The sequence below is a fragment of the Patella vulgata genome, chromosome 5, assembly GCF_932274485.2.
Source record: "Patella vulgata chromosome 5, xgPatVulg1.2, whole genome shotgun sequence".
NCBI classification, from domain to species: domain Eukaryota; kingdom Metazoa; phylum Mollusca; class Gastropoda; family Patellidae; genus Patella; species Patella vulgata.
Window position 1 is genome coordinate 80,298,156 of NC_065883.2, and position 21,263 is coordinate 80,319,418.

The 21,263-nt window shown below is 40.2% G+C and overlaps 1 protein-coding gene across 1 annotated transcript; it reads left to right on the top strand.

Annotated features, from left to right (window-relative positions):
- The first annotated feature begins 16 nt into the window (after positions 1 to 16).
- LOC130012892 (pecanex-like protein 3) lies at positions 17 to 8,373 on the top strand. Its single transcript, XM_056100992.1, has 5 exons — positions 17 to 289; positions 4,231 to 4,427; positions 5,256 to 5,398; positions 6,249 to 6,359; positions 7,398 to 8,373. Exons 1-5 carry the CDS (start codon positions 137 to 139, stop codon positions 8,279 to 8,281), a joined length of 1,488 nt encoding a protein of 495 aa, XP_055956967.1. The 5' UTR covers positions 17 to 136; the 3' UTR covers positions 8,282 to 8,373.
- The last annotated feature ends 12,890 nt before the right edge of the window (positions 8,374 to 21,263 follow it).

The window sequence follows — 21,263 nt, forward strand, 5'->3', positions numbered from 1 at the left end:
GGACGTGAATTGTAAAATGTAATCCAGAGTTGAAGAAACGAGAAGAGATGTAGCTTAAAAAACACGTCTTCGGGACTCAAATTAGGCTACGTAGAGGCATGGAAAGATAGCAGAATTTTGTATATTAATCCCACAGATGGGGTCTCATATTTTGGACATTCTGCGTCAAGGAATTTGGGCTTCCTTGACGGGGGGTTGGTTTTACGATCCCCATCAAGGCATATTTTGTAACACATTTCATCTCTATTTATGGATGTTTCTATTGGCCTTCCCTCTAATTATATATCTTGTAAGTTATCTATGATTATCAAGTATTATTTGTATCTTTTAGTCTTTGAATATCTCTGCTGAAAATTCTAATATGAATGAAAGAAATATAATTTTTATTTAGTTTCAAGTTCAAGGATATAAACAATTTAATATTAGAATAGTAGCCTAGGCCTATTGAATTGAATACTGAATGCATGTAGGGTCAACTGTAACTACTGTGTATGGTAATCGACTGATACGACCAGATTCATGGCTGATTTAAACAATTATTAGTACGGGTAGGCCTATTGAAATTGAATAGGCCCACAGAATAGGGGCAACTGTAAATAGTAAATTTTTGTCATGTCATTCATCTGACCATCATAGCTATAGTATAAATGGGGGTTGGATGGCGGAATGGTTTGGACGTGTGTGCTGTATCATAAGGTCTGTCATTGAGTCAACTGGCATGGTTTCGATTCCCCAGTTGTATGTGACAAGGAGTAGTGTCACCTGTCCTATCTCGTGGGTTTTTTCCAGGTCTTCTGGTTTCTTCCAACTGCTAAACACTCATGCGCAATGGAATTATTACAATAAAATTGAATCATGCGTTAGTCCCAAAATGACCTAGTTTGTGTCAAGTGGATGTTAAACCTCTCTCTCTCTCTCTCTCTCTCTCTTTCTCTCTCTCTCTCTCTCAATTAATATTCTATTTTGGTCTTCAAATGAAATCGGGGGGGGGGGGGGGGGCGTTTGATGGCCGAATGGTTACGTGTGTGTGTAGGGGGATTGGATGGCCGAATGGTTACCTGTGCACGTTGTATCAGAAGGTCTGTCATAGAGTCAAGTGACAAGGTTTTGATTCCTCGGTTGTGTGTTACAAGGAGTAGGGCTGACCGGTAAACCCTGTGGGTCCCCCCCCCCCCCCCCCCCCCCCCCCGTCAGTCTTCTCAAATAATAAATAATCAATCTGATAACATGTTGGGTATCACGGTGGCTGAGTTGGTAAGACGCTATCTCGCTAGTCTGGAGGTCGGGTGTTCAATCCCTGCATTGGCTGAGAAAGTTCATCCAGATTTTCCGACATGGTTCCCCCTTGTCAGTGATGCAGGACGTAGTAGGGTCTGACAAGGACAACTTTCTAGTCGTTCGGATAGGACAAAAAAACAAGATCCCGTGTACACATTGGCATGCACGTAAAAGATCCCTTGACAGTTGGAATTCGATATAAGAGTAGGCCGTAGTGACGCTGTTCGAGCAAAATTTCCCTGATAGCACACTGTATGGTGTATGCCCCTCTTCATTAGCCCAGTTCGGAGCAGAACAGTAGGACGTTAAACCCCATTTCATTTCATTTCATTTTGATAACATGTTAGTATGGATTAAGCCGTTGAATATTTGATATTGTCCGCAAATCTCAGCGACTTTAAATAACTAAACCAGGAATTTTAATCGGCAGTTTTTTGTCAGCTTTAGCCTCTCGAAGTTCAATCAAACTGATTGGTAAAACAATGAACCGGTCTGTATGGCATAATAAATCAATTCAGCCGAATTACAAAGGGTTAATTATTATTTGTCTATTAAGAAACCCATTAAATAGTCATATCTTCTACATGTACGGTACAGTCACTGGTACTTATCGCTTAAGGCAGTTCAATAGTGTCGAGTGCCTTGACCTTGGCACTTCTGTATTCTAAATCTTGAAAGAATTCAAGTCGTGGGTTGATTCAGGATCGAGTACATGTTGTACCTTGTTTTCATAGCGTTAGTTCATGAGAGCCAAGCATTTTGTTTAATCCTATTTATTGTTGCTATAGTAACAATCTACCTAGTTATTAGATTTGGTGTATATTTTGTATTTTTATATTGATTCATGTTTTTATTATCCTGCGGCAAATAAAGTTACAGGAGGGACTCTAAAATAGATTTCGTTCGTTTTTGTTTCGGAATCACAAACCGATCGCAAAATATCTTTATGAAACTTTGTACAAACTTCTGTCTGTTATAATAGTTGCGTCTTTTGCTCATTTTGAATTTCTCGGATTTAATCATTTTTATACGCGCACATTGAAATGTGGACGTATATTGCCGTCGCCCCCGTCCGTCGGTGGGTCCGCCCGTCCGTCCGTCCGTCCGTTCATCGTCCACAATTTCTTGTGAACGCTCTAACGCCAAAAGTTATCATCCAATTGTTTTAAAATTGATATATGTTGTTTACATTAGTGAGATGAAGAAGCCTATTTAATTTCAATAATTTCTGTTTATTATGTCTAGAGTTATGGCCCTTGTTTCACTTTATTGAACCTTGTGAACGCTCTAACGCCAAAAGTTATCATCCGATCTTTCTGAAATTTATATGCATTATTTAGATTACTGAAACCAAGAAGCCTATTGAATGTCAGCAATTTCCGTTTATTACGTCTAGAGTTATGGCCCTTGTTTCACTTTATTGATCCTTGTGAACGCTCTAACGTCAAAAGTTATCACCCAATCTTTGTGAAATTTATTTGCATTATTTAGATTACTGAAACGAAGAAGCCTATTGAATTTCAGCAATTTCCGTTAATTACGTCTAGAGTTATGGTCCTTGTTTCACTTTATTGATCCTTGTGAACGCTCTAACGTCAAAAGTTATCATTCGATCTTTCTGAAAATTATATGCATTATTTAAATTAGTGAGAAGAAAAAGCCTATTGAATTTCAGCAATTTCCGTCAATTACGTCTAGAGTTATGGCCCTTGTTTCACTTTATTGAACCTTGTTAATGCTCCATCACCAAAAGTTATCACCGAATCTTTGTGAAATGTATATGCATTATTTAGATTAGTGAAACGAAAAAGCCTATTGAATTTCAGCAATTTCCGTTTATTACGTCTAGAGTTATGGCCCTTGTTTCACTTTATTGATCCTTGTGAACGCTCTAAGGCCAAAAGTTATCACCCAATCTTTGTGAAATTTATATGCATGATTTAAATTAGTGAAACGAAAAAGCCTATTGAATTTCAGCAATTTACAATAATTACTTCTAGAGTTATTGCCCTTGTTTCATTTTGTTAAACATTGTTAATGCTCGATTGATGAAAGTTATCATCCGATATGTATGAAATTTATATGCATTATTTCAATTAGTAAAACAAAAAAGCCTGTCAAATTTCAACAATTTCTGTAGATTACTTCCAGAGTTGAGACCCTTGTTTCAGTTTGTAGAACCTTGTAAACCCTCAAAACGACAAAATTTATAATCCGATTTGTATGGAATTGTCTTGTAAAGACCCCCAATTACCTACAAAGGAATGAATATTCGACAACCCTTGTCGACCGCTCGGACGATTTAGCTGCTGTGGGCGTATGTTTTGTTGCCTGACAACCTATCTTTGTGTTTCCATGGAAACAAATTTGATTTAGTTTTTGATATACAGGGGTGCAGGATGTTATTATTTAGCGTATTGGTTATGGTATATTGATGTGTATTATGTAAAAATATAAGTTCTATTCTTAAAGATGCTTTATGTCAGGGGGAATTGGATGGCCGAAGGGTTAGCACGTGCGCGATGTATCATAAGGTCTGTCATTGAGTCAACTGGCGTGGTTTCAGTTCCCCGGTTTGTTTGTCACAAGGAGTAGGGTCGCCTGTCCAACCTCGTGGGTTTTCTACGGGTCCTCCAGTTTCCTCCCACTGTTAAAGACCCCTACGCACAAGTGAATTATTGAAAATAATGTGTTAGTCCCGAAATGACCTAGTTTGTGTTGAGTGGACGTTAAACCCCATCTCTCTCTCTGTCTCTCTCTCTCTCTCCCCCTCTCTCTCTCTCTCTCTCTCTCTCTCTCTCCCTCCGCTTTAGTAAGAGGTAAATCAGCGAGGTAAATCAGCGGATTGTTAACTTGCAAAAATGTTGAGGACACGGATTAATTATTTCATAACTTGAAGCTTTATGTTGATTTGTGAAGATTTTTACTATTTTGTTTGGTTTGATTTTTCAGACATTGGAACCGACTGTAGGCATATGGGCGATATATTGTGGTGTTTTAGCTGTTTTATTCTCAGTGTTAAAGTTCATCAACTTTCACCTTCATCATATGTACGATACAGGGGAGGTAATCGAAGACGATGTGAAATCAGAAACACCGGCTAGTAAAGGTGGATCAACCGAGAACACCAATAAAACTATAGAAATTTGGTATGTTAAAACTACTCTCATTTTTAGTGAAGTTCTAATTGTCCGACATCAATTCAGTTATTGGTGAATCAAATAATATTATGTTCTATTCAATTCGATTCAATTCAGATACTGGTAAACAAACATTTGGTGCATTTTTGGTGCATCAGTGATTTAGAATGAAGGGTCTGACAAGTAACAATCTCTATGCATTCGGATGGGATGAAAAACCATGGTCCCATATACACATTGGCATGCACGTACAAGAAACCGTCTACATTTAGAATTCAGAATAATGAGTAGACTGTAGTGCCACTTTGCAGGCAAAATGTCCCTCGTAGCGTAACACATGGCGTATGTCTTGTCTTCATTTCATCCAGTTGGTGCCGAAAAGTAGGACGTTAAGCCCCTAGTAGTATCCTTTAACTATGAGATCAGAGAGCCTGACAAGGACAGCTGTCTAGTTGTTCGGATGAGACAAAAAAACAAGGCCCCGTATACACATTGGCGTGCACATAAAAGTTCCCTTGGCAGTTGGAATTCAATATATCCTTTAACTTTGAGATCAGAGGGCCTGACAAGAACAGCTGTCTAGTTGTTCGGATGGGACAAAAAAAAAACAAGGCCCCGTGTACACATTGGCGTGCACATAAAAGATCCCTTGGCAGTTGAAATTCTATATAAGAGTAGCCCATAAAGTGAACTTTCCAGGCAAAATTTCCTAGATACATGCACATGTAGCACACTGTATGGCGTATGCCCGTCTTTATTAGTCCAGTCGTTGCAAAACCACATTTCATTTCATTTAATTATTTGTCTTATTATTAATGAAATTTTAATTTATTATAGCAATGAAAATGAAGTCCCTGAAAATATTGAAATGGTTTCAATCAGTCGTGCAAGGGAGACAACCCCAGCAGAGACTGAATCTAAATTGGAGATTATTTCAGAGACAGAAACACACAACACTTCTGAATCAAAACCTTTAAAGGGTAAGGACAAAAATATGTTTCTTTCCATTATTGAAAATAACTTCATTACATTTTATATTTAAACCAATCTGATTATAACACAGATCCTATTTCGTTTTGTTTTTTTATAGTTCAAATTTCGTTTTACTTGTTTTTACTACACTAGGATCTGGAAGAGTTGTTATATAACCCGCATGTGAAGGATTAGCAAGTTTTTGGAGTAAGGTGTTAAAATGGCGTGAATAATAATATACCGGTACCACCCGAGTAACTCATTATACCATGAGTAATAATATACCACCTGAGTAACTCATTATACTATGAGTAATAATATACCACCTGAGTAACTCATTATACTATGAGTAATAATATACCACCCGAGTAACTCATTATACTATGAGTAATAATATACCACCTGAGTAACTCATTATACTATGAGTAATAATATACCACCCGAGTAACTCATTATACTATGAGTAATGATATACCACCCAAGTAACTCATTATACCACGAGTAATAATATGCCACCTGAGTAACTCGTTATACTATGAGTAATACAGTCTATAACAAAAGCTCCCAGCATACTGTCACTTGCATATTGTATCCACAACATATCATATATCGTTCTCATCCGTTCGTGTGTTCCTACAATCAGTCAACGAATTCACTCCAATTGGCCAAATTATGCAGATTGGTCGATGACGTCAAAGTTTCATTCCGCTAGGACAACGAGCTCTTCAAATTCTTCGATCGAATCAAAATTGTCAAAATTAAGGCAATTTCATAAGGTGTCCCTAAACTTTTGTTATAGACTGTAATATAGCACCCGAGTAACTCATTATACTGTGAGTGAAAATTTGTATATTTTAGTAAAACAGTGGGATACAGGAATAGCACCATTGGCTGTTATAGAAGATGATTTGACTGGTGAAAGTCCTGGTGGTAAAAATTCTACGGGTAGTACAACAAGTAGTGTAGACGGTATGTATAAAAAAACCTAGAAGCTGCAGTGACTCACTGTGTAAGGCGGTGGGTCACTAGCCACGGTTTCATAAAACATTCTCAGACTTTAATTAACAATTTATTCAACTTTCAATCACTGTTTATGAGAAATATCTTTGATCCAGAAACACAAAATTTTGCACATAGTTTCTTATTGATGTATTTGATACATTAAAACAACAAAAGTTTTATAAAAAGCTATATTTTAGTTAACATAAGACAAACAATTTTGAGTAAATTCTTAGCTTGAGTCTGAGAATGCTTTGTGAAACCAGGGCCAGATCGATAAAGTTCCCCTGGATTTCCCCTTGTCACCTGTGCAGGACAGAGAGGCTGGCAAGGACAGTGTCTAGTCGAATTTGATATAAGAGTAGGTTGTAGCGCTGCTGTCCCTCAGAGCCCATTGTATGGTGTGTGTCTGTCTTCATTAGCCCAGTCGATGCACAAAAGTAGGATTTCGTGGAGTTGGATGGCTGTATGGTTAGCGAGTGCACGTTGTATCATAAAGTCTGTCATTGAGTCGACTGGTGTGGTTTCGAATCCCCGGTTGTACGTGACAAGGAGTAGGGTCGCCTGTCCAACCTCGTGGGTTTTCTCCGGGTCCTCCGCTTTCCTCCCACTGCTTAAGACCCCTACGCGCAAGCGAATTATTGAAATAAAAAATTAAACCATATGTTAGTCCCGAAATGACCTAGTTTGTGTCGAGTGGACGTTAAACCCCATTTCTCTCTCTCTCTCTCTTTATTTCATTTCGTGGAGTTGGATGGCTGTATGGTTAGCGAGTGCACGTTGTATCATAAGGTCTGTCATTGAGTCAACTGGCGTGGTTTCGATTCCCCGGTTGTACGTGACTGACAAGGAGTAGGGTCGTCTGTCCAACCTGGTGGGTTTTCTCTGGGCCCCCCGATTTCCTCCCACTGCTAAAGACCCCTACGCCCAAGTGAATTATTGAAATAAAATTGAATCATGTGTTTCTCTCTCTTTTTTTCTGTATTAAATATATCATTGTCTTTGCAGAATCAAATCCCAACTCCTCCAAAAATTTAAGGTCAGAAGTTCCTCATCCAATAACGACGCAAGTTGAAGTTGAAATTAATCCCCAGATACCAAAAGATACACAGAACGAGACAAAGAGATTACGAGAGGAAAGTGATTCCGACCTCTCTCCCGATTATCTTCCCAAATTACGTCTGAGACGTGAAAGAAGGGCTGTGCGAAGATCAAAAAGTGCTTTGGAGCCGTGTACAGTGGCTCACATACCGATAGACAATAAACCAGCGTCCCGGATGTCATTACCTCCCTTGAATAGAGTTGCTGTGTCTGTTGTTCAGAAGAGTCCGGTTGATAATCAAAACATTTCACCCAAAAGTAAAAATAAGAAAGAAAAAGTGGTAAAACGATTTGAACACGACGGCGTCATACGATTACGAAATCGGACGCAAAGTTCGAAATCTGTTGACGCCATAAAACCACGTACAGGAAAGGGGAAACAGGATGGATGGACAGATCAAAGTTCACGAACAACATCGGCGAGTAATAGTCCTCATGTTTCACGACCAGGATCGTTGATTTTATCCGTGGATGGAAACAAGTTTATTTCCCATTCGTCATCCCATTCCAGTATAAGTGATTCGTCGGAGTTGAGTGTCGGAGAAGTCATGTTCCGCAGTCAGAAATCGCGTTCTCGTCCGGGCAGCGGAGGCACAACCAGCTCCGGACAAACATTGACGGAGAATATGGTGGCTGGTAAAAAAGTTCGGAACAAGGAAATCATGGGACTTTTTAAAGTATCGCGGTATCTACAAGATGAGCGTAAGAGGGAGTCGGGTGTTCCAGGGGGCAGTACAGGAGGTGGGTCAGATAACGATATAACTGAACCTGGGAGTAATACAGGTATCTAATACACCACAAACATAATTCTAAGGTCAAAGGGCAAGTTGAGTCGCAGAGAATCTTGTTCCATGATTTAAAATCATGGGATGATCTGTCTTCATTAAGTGGTTGGGTGACTAAATTGTTAGCGCATGTGCGTTGTCATTGAGTCAGCTGGTGTGGTTTTGATTCCCTAGTTGTATGCGACAAGGAATAGGGTCGTCTGTCCAACCTTGTGGGTTTTCTCCGGTTTCTCCAGTTTCCTCCCACTGCTAAAGAACCCTACTCGCAAGCGAATTATTGAACTAAGATTGAACCGTATGTTGGTCCCAAAATGACCTAGTCTGTTTCGAGTGGACGTTAAACCTCATTTCTTTCCCTCTCTCTGCCTTCATGAGCCCTGTCTGTGCAGAATAGTAGGATGCTAAACCCCATTAAATTTCATTTTAATTGATATGCCCCCATAATTAGGGAAAGAAACATATTCCTAAGGACAAAGGGCAGATTGGGCCCCACTGAAGCTTGCCCGAATGGTTAGCGCATGTGCGGGGTATCATAAGGTCTGCCATTGAGTCAGCTGTCCTGATTTAGATTCCCCAGTTGTACGTGACAAGGAGTGGGGACACCTGTCCAGCTTCGTGGGTTTTCTCCAGGTCCTCCCGTGTTTCCTCCCACTGCTAAATAGTAGGGTTGCTTGTCCAGCTTCGTGGGTTTTCTCCAGGTCCTCCGTGTTTCCTCCCACTGCTAAATAGTAGGGTTGCTTGTCCAGCTTCGTGGGTTTTCTCCAGGTCCTCCGTGTTTCCTCCCAATGCTAAAGACCCCTACACGCAAGTAAATTATTGAAATAAAATTGAACCATATGTTAGTCCCAAAGTGACCTAGTTTGTGTCGAGTGGTCGTTAAACCCCATTTGTCTCTCTTGCAAATGTCAACAAATATCAACAAATATTACATTTTATTCTCTTTTCTTCAGGTGATGGCAAGTCGTCAGATTTTTCAGAGAGTACAATTAGCAATGACGGAAGTTCGTTTGATCTCGATTCCGATGAGCAACCCACAGAAATCCTACCAGCACCTATATCCGATTATACAACCACACCCAGTAGTCCCAGTACAGATGATCTACAGACGTTACGTAATCAGGGAGCTATCCCTAAATGTTATCCTAAAAAACCTGTTATAGAACCACTACCACAACCCTTTCCTGTTGTATCAGGTAAATCAACAATCTTATTAAAATACATATCTATATTTCGTTTCGATTTTTTTATACTTTCGATGGCCTACACTACATGAAGATCTGACCAGTTGTACTGGGAGGTCGCGTCAGAGGTCATACATGCGGCTGTTAACCCTATGTCAGGCATTTGATTAACCAATCAGTGTTGAAGTTTCTAATGGGTTACCCACAGTTTCGTGCAACTTACGCCAAAAACTTGCCATAACATACCGTTTCATTGGCTAATTTCTCACATCATCTAGAACGTGGGTTATATAACAACTCTTCCAGATCCTAGTGTAGTAAAGACAAGTAAAACGGAAATTTTGAACTATTAAAAAACGATACGAAATCGGATCTGTATTTTAGTGACTGGATAGTGAAAAACAGCTATTGATTTATTTAGGTGACGTTCTTCCATGTGTTAATTGGGGGGGGGGGGGGGGGAATGGCTGAATGGTTAGCGTGCGCGCGTTGTATCATAAAGTCTGTCATTGAGTCGACTGGTGTGGTTTCGAATGCCTGGTTGTACGTGACAAGGAGTAGCGTCGCCTGTCCAACCTCGTGGGTTTTCTCTGGGTCCTCCGGTGTCCTCCCACTGCTAAAGACCCAAACATACAAGCGAATTATTGAAATAAAATTAAACCATATGTTAGTCCTGAAATGACCTAGTTGTGTCGAGTGGACGTTAAACCCCATCTCTCTCTCTCTCCATGTGTTAAAGTTTATAGGTATTGGTTTCTATCATTGTGTTGGCAGAGGAAGTTTTTCAGGATATTCCAGTGTGGTTTCCTCACGGAATTGGTGTGGGAAGGGATAGTATCTAGACATTCGGATGGGAAGAAAAATCGGACACTTGTAATCGAGCTACTTGACATCTTGATCGCTGAGCCTAGTATCCAGTCATTCGGATAGGAAGAAAAAACAGGCACTTGTAATCGAGCTGGCCAGCACCTTGATCACTGAGTCAGCTCGGCTCCAAAACAGAACTGAGTGTTGGTATAATATTAATTAGTGTGTTGTGTATTAAACTGAGTGTTGGTATAATATTAATTAGAGCGCTGTGTATTAAACTGAGAAATTATTATTTTAACTTTTAGGTAATACGCAATCCACAAGTCCTGGTTCAACGGATTACTCCGATCCGGAGACAATTAGTCGGAAAATTATAGAAATACTACGAGATCCAAATGAACATTCAGAAGAATTGAAGAGATTGCAGGAATTTGTTAAACTTAAAAGTAGGTTACAATTTTAAATACATCGTCAGATTTCAAGTGGCTGTGGTGATGGCGTGTGGCTAGGACAATGGACTGGACTTGAAACCAGAATTTAGGCAGGCGGGTGCTGTATCAGAAGGTCTGCCATTGAGTCAACTGGTGTGGTTTCCTGTCAGGGATTACGCCCAGGGAGTGTTTGGATGAGATGAAAACCTTCCTCTTAACATTGTACAAATAACAAAGAAATTTTTTTGTTACCATATGTTTATGTATAATACAACCTGGCTAAGGTGTTGACCATACATTAAGCTACATTCCTTTCTTCTCAATAAAAGTCTTTGTAAATTTGCTGAAGTGTTGATAAATTAATACAGAATAATTTATTTATAGAGACACAGTCTAATACAGAAGATTCTCCTAAAGAAAAACCTGTGAAAGAAGAAAGACGTCGGCGTTCAGGTAATTTCTTACTAGTCGTCATATTGAATCGTGATTTTACCATTTGAATATTCCGTGCCCGTTGTATCATATTGAATGAGGATTTTGTAATTTGAATATTCTATGTCATTATTCATATGGGGAGCCGCGATGGCTCGGTGAGTAACACTTTGGCTGGCTAACCTAGAGATTAGATAAAAAGAGTTGACTGTTCTCGCTATAATAGTTAAAAAAATAGATAACGTAATTAGAATATGTTGAAAATTTCAGTCAAATTGCTCCACTCTGAACAGAGATATTAGCTTTTAATTTTAAGCCTAGCCTCGATCATCATTAGTAAAGTCGGTATGATAAAAAACATAGTCTCGATTGTCCATTTTGGATTTAATCATCAATGAGCGTTGAGCAGCAGATTGGATTCAAATCCAGTGAAATTCCGACATATAATATGACATTGAGGGTTGATTATGGTCTGGATAAGTTAATTAATGTCTAACTAATAATTTTATAACATTTAAGACCTAAAGATAGGCTGATTTACCTCTTGCATAATGTATGTTTAACATGCAATCTTTTGTTTTGTAGAATCTAATGCTGTTGGAAAAGTTGGTCCGACCCCAGAATCTTTAAACAAGGAGAAGCAGGATGAAGGTGGGGCTGTGGGTGGGGCCGTCAACCCACCAGGTGAACATGAAGAATCTAAATCAACCACACCCACTGAATTCTCAGCGTTATTACCACCTGTTGATGAGAAAACTAGTGACTCAACACCTGGTTGGCAAGGTGCTAGGTAAGAATGATAATAATCAAATAACTTCTCATATGAGACTTACACTGTCAAGAATGATTAAGTTGAACTACAGAAAATCTATTATTGTTATGATTGAGTTTTCCTTGGGATTGTAGAAATAAAAGTTGGATATTTTACAGTTTATTTATCTTTATCAACTAGTTTAATTCACAAACCTTAAAAAATCAGCAGTGAAAGGGCACTGACTATAGTCCAGGACTAGTACATGTTCCTGAAGCAACGACTGCGAGTTTTACTACATCTGGACGTTGCTAGATTACTTCAAAATTCCCGAACTTATAGCTACGTTATCTACAGACACGTGAACAGAGGCATCCAATCAGAGGTTGTGACATGGCGACCTCCACGGAAGCCTTGACATTGAACGAACCTTTCAGCTTAGACATTTTAGCTTAAAAGCACGAGGCTTGGTATTCAGGACGACCGAGGAATCTGATACGCTCACAAGCTGGACTTGTACCCATTTGAAATTAGTGCTGAAATATGCAGGGTATTATGCGAAGGGTTTGATAAGGTGTACGTAGTTTTTTTAAAGCGAGATCAAACCTAAGGTATTTTTGGTAGCCATGGGCGTCAGTCTATTGAAAATGGGACTAGTACAGCTAAATAGTTCACTAGCCCGTAAGTTATTTTTGGTGAGGGAGGCATGGTGGCTCAGTGAGTAAGACACTGGCTTGATAGTCTGGAGGTCTCGGAATTGCTCCCAGTGAGTAATACGCTGGCTTGGTAGTCTGGACGTATCCGGTTCGCTCCCAGTGAGTAAGACGCTGGCTTGGTAGTCTGGAGGTCTCCAGTTCGCTCCCAGTGAGTAATACGCTGGCTTGGTAGTCTGGAAGTCTCGAGTTCGCTCCCAGTGAGTAAGACGCTGGCTTGGTAGTCTGGAAGTCTCGAGTTCACTCCCAGTGAGTAATACGCTGGCTTGGTAGTCTGGAGGTCTCCAGTTCGCTCCCAGTGTGTAATACGCTGGCTTGGTAGTCTGGAGGTCTCGGGTTCGCTCCCAGTGAGTAATACGCTGGCTTGATAGTCTGGAGGTCTCCGGTTCGCTTCCTGTGAGTAATACGCTGGCTTGGTAGTTTGGAGGTCTCCGGTTCGCTCCCAGTGAGTAATACGCTGGTAGTCTGGAGGTCTCGGGTTCGCTCCCAGTGAGTAATATGCTGTCTTGGTAGTCTGGAGGTCTCCGGTTCCCTCCCAGTGAGTAATACGCTGTCTTGGTAGTCTGGAGGTCTCCGGTTCGCTCCCAGTGAGTAATACGCTGGCTTGGTAGTCTGGAGGTCTCCGGTTCGCTCCCAGTGAGTAATACGTTGGCTTGGTAGTCTGGAGGTCTTCGGTTCGCTTCCTGTGAGTAATACGCTAGTAGTCTGGAGGTCTCGGGTTCTCTCCCAGTGAGTAATACGCTGGCTTGGTAGTCCGGAGGTCTCCGGTTCACTCCCAGTGAGTAATACGCTGGTAGTCTGGAGGTCTCCGGTTCACTCCCAGTGAGTAATACGCTGTCTTGGTAGTCTGGAGGTCTCGGGTTCGCTCCCAGTGAGTAATACGCTGTCTTGGTAGTCTGGAGGTCTCCGGTTCGCTCCCAGTGAGTAATACGCTGGCTTGGTAGTCTGGAGGTCTCCGGTTCGCTCCCAGTGAGTAATACGCTGTCTTGGTAGTCTGGAGGTCTCCGGTTCGCTCCCAGTGAGTAATACGCTGGCTTGGTAGTTTGGAGGTCTCGGGTTCGCTCCCAGTGAGTAATACGCTGTCTTGGTAGTCTGGAGGTCTTCGGTTCGCTTCCTGTGAGTAATACGCTGGCTTGGTAGTCTGGAGGTCTCCGGTTCGCTTCCTGTGAGTAATACGCTGGCTTGGTAGTCTGGAGGTCTTCGGTTCGCTCCCAGTGAGTAATACGCTGGCTTGATAGTCTGGAGGTCTCGGGTTCGCTCCCAGTGAGTAATACGCTGGTAGTCTGGAGGTCTCCGGTTCGCTCCCAGTGAGTAATACGCTGGCTTGGTAGTCTGGAGGTCTCCGGTTCGCTTCCTGTGAGTAATACGCTGGTAGTCTGGAGGTCTCCGGTTAGCTCCCAGTGAGTAATACGCTGGCTTGATAGTCTGGAGGTCTCGGGTTCGCTCCCAGTGAGTAATACGCTGGTAGTCTGGAGGTCTCGGGTTCGCTCCCAGTGAGTAATACGCTGGCTTGGTAGTCTGGAGGTATCGGGTTCGCTCCCAGTTAGTAATACGCTGGCTTGGTAGTCTGGAGGTCTCCGGTTCGCTCCCAGTGAGTAATACGCTGGCTTGATAGTCTGGAGGCCTCGGGTTCCCTCCCAGTGAGGAAGACGCTGGCTTGGTAGTTTGGAGGTCTCGGGTTCGCTCCCAGTGTTGGCAGAGAAAAATTCTCTGGATTTTGTCAGTGGAGGAGGACGAAGTTCATGACATGAACTGCTGTCGAGTTATTCCTAAGGGACAAAAAACCAAAGTCCTGTGTACACATTGGTTGACATGTAAATGAATCCTTGACGATTGGAATTCAATATCGTATTGCATATGTTCTGTGAGAAATATTGCAATATTTCATGTTACAAATTACCCAATTTTTATATTAATAGGAGACGGAGAAATCGACGTCTAGCACAGCGACGAAGAAGAGAATCCCCGCCTATAGCAGCATTAACTACACAAGTTATCGGAACCGGTGGCCATTTTGCTACATCACATGAAGATACGACTGATGGTGCTCTACATTATTTCCAGGATGAAAAAGGTGATACAACCATATGTTAGTCTCGAAATGATACAACCATATGTTAGTCTCGAAATGATACAACCATATGTTAGTCTTGAAATGATAAAAACCATATGTTAGTCTCAAAATGATACAACCATATGTTAGTCTCAAAATGATAAAAACCATATGTTAGTCTCAAAATGATACAACCATATGTTAGTCTCAAAATGATAAAAACCATATGTTAGTCTCGAAATGATACAACCATATGTTAGTCTCGAAATGATAAAAACCATATGTTAGTCTCGAAATGATAAAAACCATATGTTAGTCTCGAAATGATAAAAACCATATGTTTAGTCTCAAAATGAGATTAAACTCCATTACATTACATGAAAAAGGTGAAATTTTCACAGTTCAGTGAAACAAATACAACCATATGTTAGTCTCAAAATAATAGAAGTATGATGCTGACATGACCTTAAACCTTATTACATTCCCTTATCTAAACTTCTTGTAACCATGACTATAACCATGAACATTCAAATTACCACATATTTTATACAGGTCACAATTCTATGGAATACAATTACTGCTTGTTACTGAGCGACGTTTCGACTTCGCTTCTCTAGCCAAATATAATATACATGTATACAAGAGAATCCTTCTGATTATCACATGAAGAGCACCGGGGAAGAATGATCTAAGTCACTTTTTCAACGAACCCCAGTTAATTGCGCTATCTGGTAGCAAATTGTATAAGCTTTTCTTGGAACAAACAATTTCTGGTAAAAACAATCGGAGTCACATCGAACCAAGGCCCTTCTGAAATGGCCTACTGGACAAATACAAGTCCATCATATTTATTTGACCTTAATTTGGCTGAGTGGAAGTCAGTTGTTGTACTGGTAATTATGGTTTTGAAGTTGTTATTAAACCCACTAGAGTTCTGTTTGCGTCAGCATTCTCGTCCAAAAGTCTGTTTTGCCTTTTATGCGAAAAGACAAAAATGTGACTTCGATCGTTCTACCCCTGGACTCTTCAAATGTTATTCTGAACTTGACAAGACTTTAAACCCCATTCCATCGTATTTCACACATATCTCCATATTTAATACCGTTTATATTATAGGAGAGTGGTATATAGTTAATACTGTTTATTTTATGATCAGTAGTGGAATACCACTTTTTATCAGTGAAATAAAAGTGTTATTCCACTGGCTAGAAGCGGACAAAGTAGTCCATGTTGTTTTTACCTAAAATGATTGTAAAATCATAAAATAAATAGAACATTTGTCGTTTTGTCGTGAATAACATATTTTATTTCATCTCTAAGCAAGAAAACGTTTATATTTTCACGAATGCGTAGCATAAGTTTTCTTGCTTCTCGATGAAATAAAATATGTTATTCATTCTAAAACGACAAATATCCTCTATTTATATTATAGGAGAGTGGTATATTTAATACTGTTTATATTATAGTGGTATTGTTAATACTGTTTGTATTATTATAGGAGAGTGGTATAGTTATACGTTTGGGGAAGGTAGCGTTGGTGTAGCTATTGGTCTCGGTGTCCAAGAATCACAAGAAAACTGGCAAAACTCTCAGGATCAAAAAGCGTAAGTTCTACGACCACACCACACACAAAATATATTTTCTGGTTTTCACAAAAATAAAAACCTCACTTCCACATCAGATTGGGAGCTTGGATGGCCGAATGGTTAGCGCGTACGCGTTGTATCATAAGGTCTGTCGTTGAGTCAACTGGTTAGCGCCTGTCCAACCTCATGGGTTTTCTCAGACTACTAAGGACCCCTATGTGCAAGCGAATTATTGATGTTAAAGTGAACCATATGTAATTCCCGAAATGACCTATTTTGTGTTCCCGTCTGCTCAAATACAATTTTTTCTGAATGCTCTGAATCTATATCATGGGTGACCTTCATACCTTTTTCTAGTAATTTACCTCATATGAGATAGATTCACTCTGCAATACCATGTACACGTGTTTTGCAATGAGAAAATGTTACCACCGTGGAGAAAAGGTTTTCACCGTGAAAAAAGGTTTCCACCCATGAGAAAAGGTTTCCACCCTGGAGAAAAGGTTTCCACAGTGGAGAAAAGGTTTCCACAGTGGAGAAAAGGTATTGCAGAGTGAATCTTTCTCATGTGAGGGAAATTATACTAGAAAGAGGTATAAATTAACTTAATGGCACCAATAGGCCACCGTAGTGACCAGTCTTTTACATTCCATGGGCCAAATATTATCTGAAAGGAATTATACCATTTTGGGCTGATATTCCTTCTAAAGATTCAACCCATAATATTGTAGTTTGTTTGTCTGTTTGCAAGGGATTATCATTCAGAGATTTCTGGTACATTTCACTCAATTAAAGTTGGCGTTATTCCACATTTTGTTTTTTTATTTTTTCAGAGATTCAACAAGCTCAAGTTGTTCTGGTTCTACTGTGATATTAGATTCTCCTAAATCGGAAGAACGACAAGAAAATAATTTTATTTACGGATTTCGTGCAGCGACGTCCCCAGATAATCGTACCCCAAGTAGTGCTATCCAATCGTATGTGCAGGCTCTTTTGGAAGGAGGGGCCTTAAATCGTACAGCCATATCTGAATTAACATCGGACAGTGATGAGACACATAATAATACAAATATAGACGAAAAACCTAAACACTTTTATAAGTTGAAAATGTTACATCAGCGTTTTGTGAAAATAAGATTTGATAGATTAGCTCTACTAGCTGTGTTAGACAGGTAGGTACCAAGATCTTCTTGGGAGGGTTGGATGGCCGAATGGTTAGCACACGCGCACTGTATCAAACGGTCTGTCATTGAGTCAACTGGCGGGGTTTCGATTCCCCAGTTGTACGTGACAAGGAGTAGGGTCATTTGTCCAACCTCGTGGGTTTTCTCCGGGTCCTCCAGTTTCCTCCCAGTGCTAAAGACCCCTACGCGCAAACGAATTATTGAAATAAAATTGAACCATATGTTAGTCCCGAAATGACCTAGTTTGTGTCAAGTGGTTGACTATATGGTTTCTCTCCGTCTCTCTGAATTATGAAAATGTGTCCACCATAAGATTTTACCCAGAGGTGTTTCAGTTCCTATACGTCAAATCAACGTCAGAGGTGTTTCAGTTCCTATACGTCAAATCAACGTCAGAGACAAATCAAAAGAACATACAGCACCCAGTTCTCAAGTTCTGTGACCTTGACTGCTGACCTGGAGAAATGAAATGAAATGGGGATTTAACGTCCTATTGTCCTGCATCGACTGGGCTAATGAAGACAGGCATACACCATACAGTGTGCTATAAGGGAAATGTTGCCCGGGCAGCAGCACTATGGCCTCCTCTAATATCAAATTCTAACCGTCAAGGGATCTTTTACGTGCACGCCAATGTATACACAGGTCCTCGGTTTTTTGTCCCACCCGAAGGACTAGACAGCTGTCCTTGTCAGTCCCTCCGTCCTGCACCACTGACAAGGGGAACCAGCGTCGTAAAATCCTGATGAACTTTCTGGGCCAATGCAGTGATTGAACACACCTCCTGGAGAAAGATAGGCAAGAACGGAACTCATTGCATTAGGTGCTGCCAATTTTAGATAAAATATAAATGTTTACATTCCAGGAACATATCATATATAGAGAACATAATAGCTGTGATAATGGCAGTGGCTGTAGGGGCATTAGGTGCTCTTGTTTTATCATCCCATTTCTATCAGGATTTCTGGATATTTGTTTTCTGTTTTATACTAGCTGGTTGTCAATACTGTCTGCTCAAGGTAAGTAAATAATATACGTTTTAAATATTCTCCTGGCTAATGAAGACGGGCATATAATCCTGCAGTGTGCAATGAGGGAAATTTTGCCCAGGCAGCGTGGGGGGTTGAATGGTTAACGTGTACGCTCTGTATCATAAGATCTGGCATTGAGTCAACACGCGTGAGTTTTCTCCGGGTCCTCCGGTTTCCTCCCACTTCTATAGACCCCCCTACATGCAAGTAAATTATTGAAATATAGTTGAACCATATGTCAGTCTCGAAATGACCAAGTTTGTGTGGAGTGGACGTTAGACTACGTGCAAGTAAATTATTGAAATATAGTTGAACCATATGTCAGTCTCGAAATGACCAAGTTTGTGTGGAGTGGACGTTAAACTCTCTCTCTCTCTCTCTCTCATATATTTGTCTGTTTATATTACAGAGTGTACAACCTGATGCTGCATCACCAATGCATGTAAGTTGAGGTCTATTTTATGACCAGTATTTTAAGTAATTTTAGAACATTGTTTATTAAATTGCCTATTTTTATTGGGCAAAAATAAATAAATGTGCTCGGGACAAGGTGTTTGTTAAACATCTCTTGGATGAAATGAAATGAAATGGGGTTTAACGTCCTACTGTTCTGCTCCTATACTTGGCTAATGAAGACGGGCATACGCCATACAGTGTGCTATGAGGGAAATTTTGCCCGGGCAGTGGCACTATCGCCTACTCTTATCGAATTCCAACTGCCAGGGGATCTTTTACGTACATTCCAATATATACACGGGACCTTGTTTTTTTGTCTCATCCGAAGGACTAGACAGCTGTCCTTGTCAGGCCCTCCGTCCTGGGTTACTCATTGAACCACTGTGGATCCCTATAATATAGTTCAATTGTTAAAGATGCATAATGTAGAAGCTAAATTTGCCTATTGCCGGTCTTTCTTTGACTTCAAATAAAAATGATTAATTAGACATTTATTAACGTGACAAGCCCATAATCAACTCTTTAAACCATCATATGGTTGTGATATTGGATGAATTAAAACACCCTCTCCATTTAATAATTTGACTTTGTTTATTATTGTAACAATAGTACTTGACAATCGAGACTATATACTCAAAACACTTGTAACTTCACTCAGAATCAAGTAAATTGAATGGAATTTTTTAAAATATTCATTTTGCATTATCAATTTTTGAACTATTATTGCAAGAACAGCCAGCTCTTTATCTAAATCTTACAGGATTAACTTATAGATGTTTGTCATGGATAATACTATTATAGCCAGAACGGCCAGATAATGAATTTTTAGATGTTTGTCATGGATACTAATGACTGTAATTTGTGTTTTTTCAGGGTTACAATCGAATGATTGTTTTTAGCCGTCCATTTTATTTTTGTGTATTCTGTGGCCTCATCTTGTTGTTAGATTATTTGAGTAAAATAGTTGGTAATGAGACACTAACTCTTTACGGAAGGCCTTTTTCTGTTCTGTCTTCGTTGACGTTTACCAGGGATCTTCTCAAAGGTAAGTTTACACAACTCGTTGTTTAGATTCTGATCTTGACCGTTCAGTTCTGACTCTGTTTAAGATAGTGTTTTCTGACGACTGGGTGTTCTCCGAGACATAGGTATCTTTAAGGGGTCTAAAAGCAAGGGGAACAATGTTTCAAGAGGTCGACTACTGGGTGTTCTCCGAGTCTAGGTATCTTCAACGGGTCTATAAGCAAGGGGAACAATGTCTGAAGAGATCGACGACTGGGTGTTCTCCTAGTCATAGGTATCTTCAATGGGAACAATATCTGAAGAGATCGACTACTGGGTGTTCTCCGAGTCTAGGTATCTTCAAGGGGTCTATAAGCAAGGGGAACAATGTCTGAAGAGATCGACGACTGGGTGTTCTCCAAGTCATAGGTATCTTCAAGGGGAACAATATCTGAAGAGATCGACTACTGGGTGTTCTCCGAGTCTAGGTATCTTCAAGGGGTCTAAAAACAAGGGGAACAATGTCTCAAGAGATCTGTAAATGGAAAAGGGTCTAAAAGTTTGTGGAACGATATCTCAAGAGATCTGTGAATGGAAAAGGGTCTAAAAGTTTGTGGAACGATATCTCAAGAGATCTGTGAATGGAAAAGGGCTAGGAACCACGTGGGTAAGGGTCTAAAAATTACATAGGCCTAAGTATTGTCTGGGAAAATGTTTTGATTTACATTTGAACCTGAAATATTATTCCTTTTCTTACATTTCCATATTTTCAAACAGAGTTGAAATAGTTCCAAAATAATAGATCTAGTTGTATCTGAGAAAATATCAGGAACTAATAATCAAATATTTACTGGATGAAATAACAGTTATCAGAGAGGTTGTACCTGACAAAGTCTGAATTTGTGCCCGATATTGTCTGTGACAGGTGTCTTATTTCCACACCTGGATGGTCTGACACATGTACTTTAGATCATAAGATCTGTCATTGAGTCAAGTGGTGTGGTTTCGATTCCCCGCTTGTATGTAAAAAGGAGTAGGGTCGCATGTCCAGCCGCGTGGGTTTTCTCAGTATCTTCCAGTGTCCTGCCACTGCAGCTCCCCTATGACCTAGTTTATGTCAAGTGGAAGTTAAACCACTGCTAAAGATCCCTACGCGCAAGTAAATTATTGAAATAAAATTGAACCATATGTTAATCCTGAAATGACCTAGTTTGTGTCAAGTGGACATTATACCCCAATTCTCTCTCTCTCTCTCCCTCTCTCTCTCTCTCTCTCTCTCCCCCTCTCTCTCTCTCTCTCTCTCTCTCTCTCTCTCTCTCTCTCCCCCTCTCTCTCTCTCTCTCTCTCTCTCTCTCTTA

What these genes read in the sequence shown, in the direction of transcription:
- LOC130012892 (XM_056100992.1), top strand. Translation starts at nt 137, where the DNA reads ATGGGGTCTCATATTTTGGACATTCTGCGTCAAGGAATTTGGGCTTCC. An exon ending in TCCCTCTAATTATATATCTT is followed by an intron (nt 290 to 4,230) that starts GTAAGTTATCTA and finishes TTGATTTTTCAG; the next exon opens with ACATTGGAACCGACTGTAGG. An exon ending in TACAACAAGTAGTGTAGACG is followed by an intron (nt 6,360 to 7,397) that starts GTATGTATAAAA and finishes TTGTCTTTGCAG; the next exon opens with AATCAAATCCCAACTCCTCC.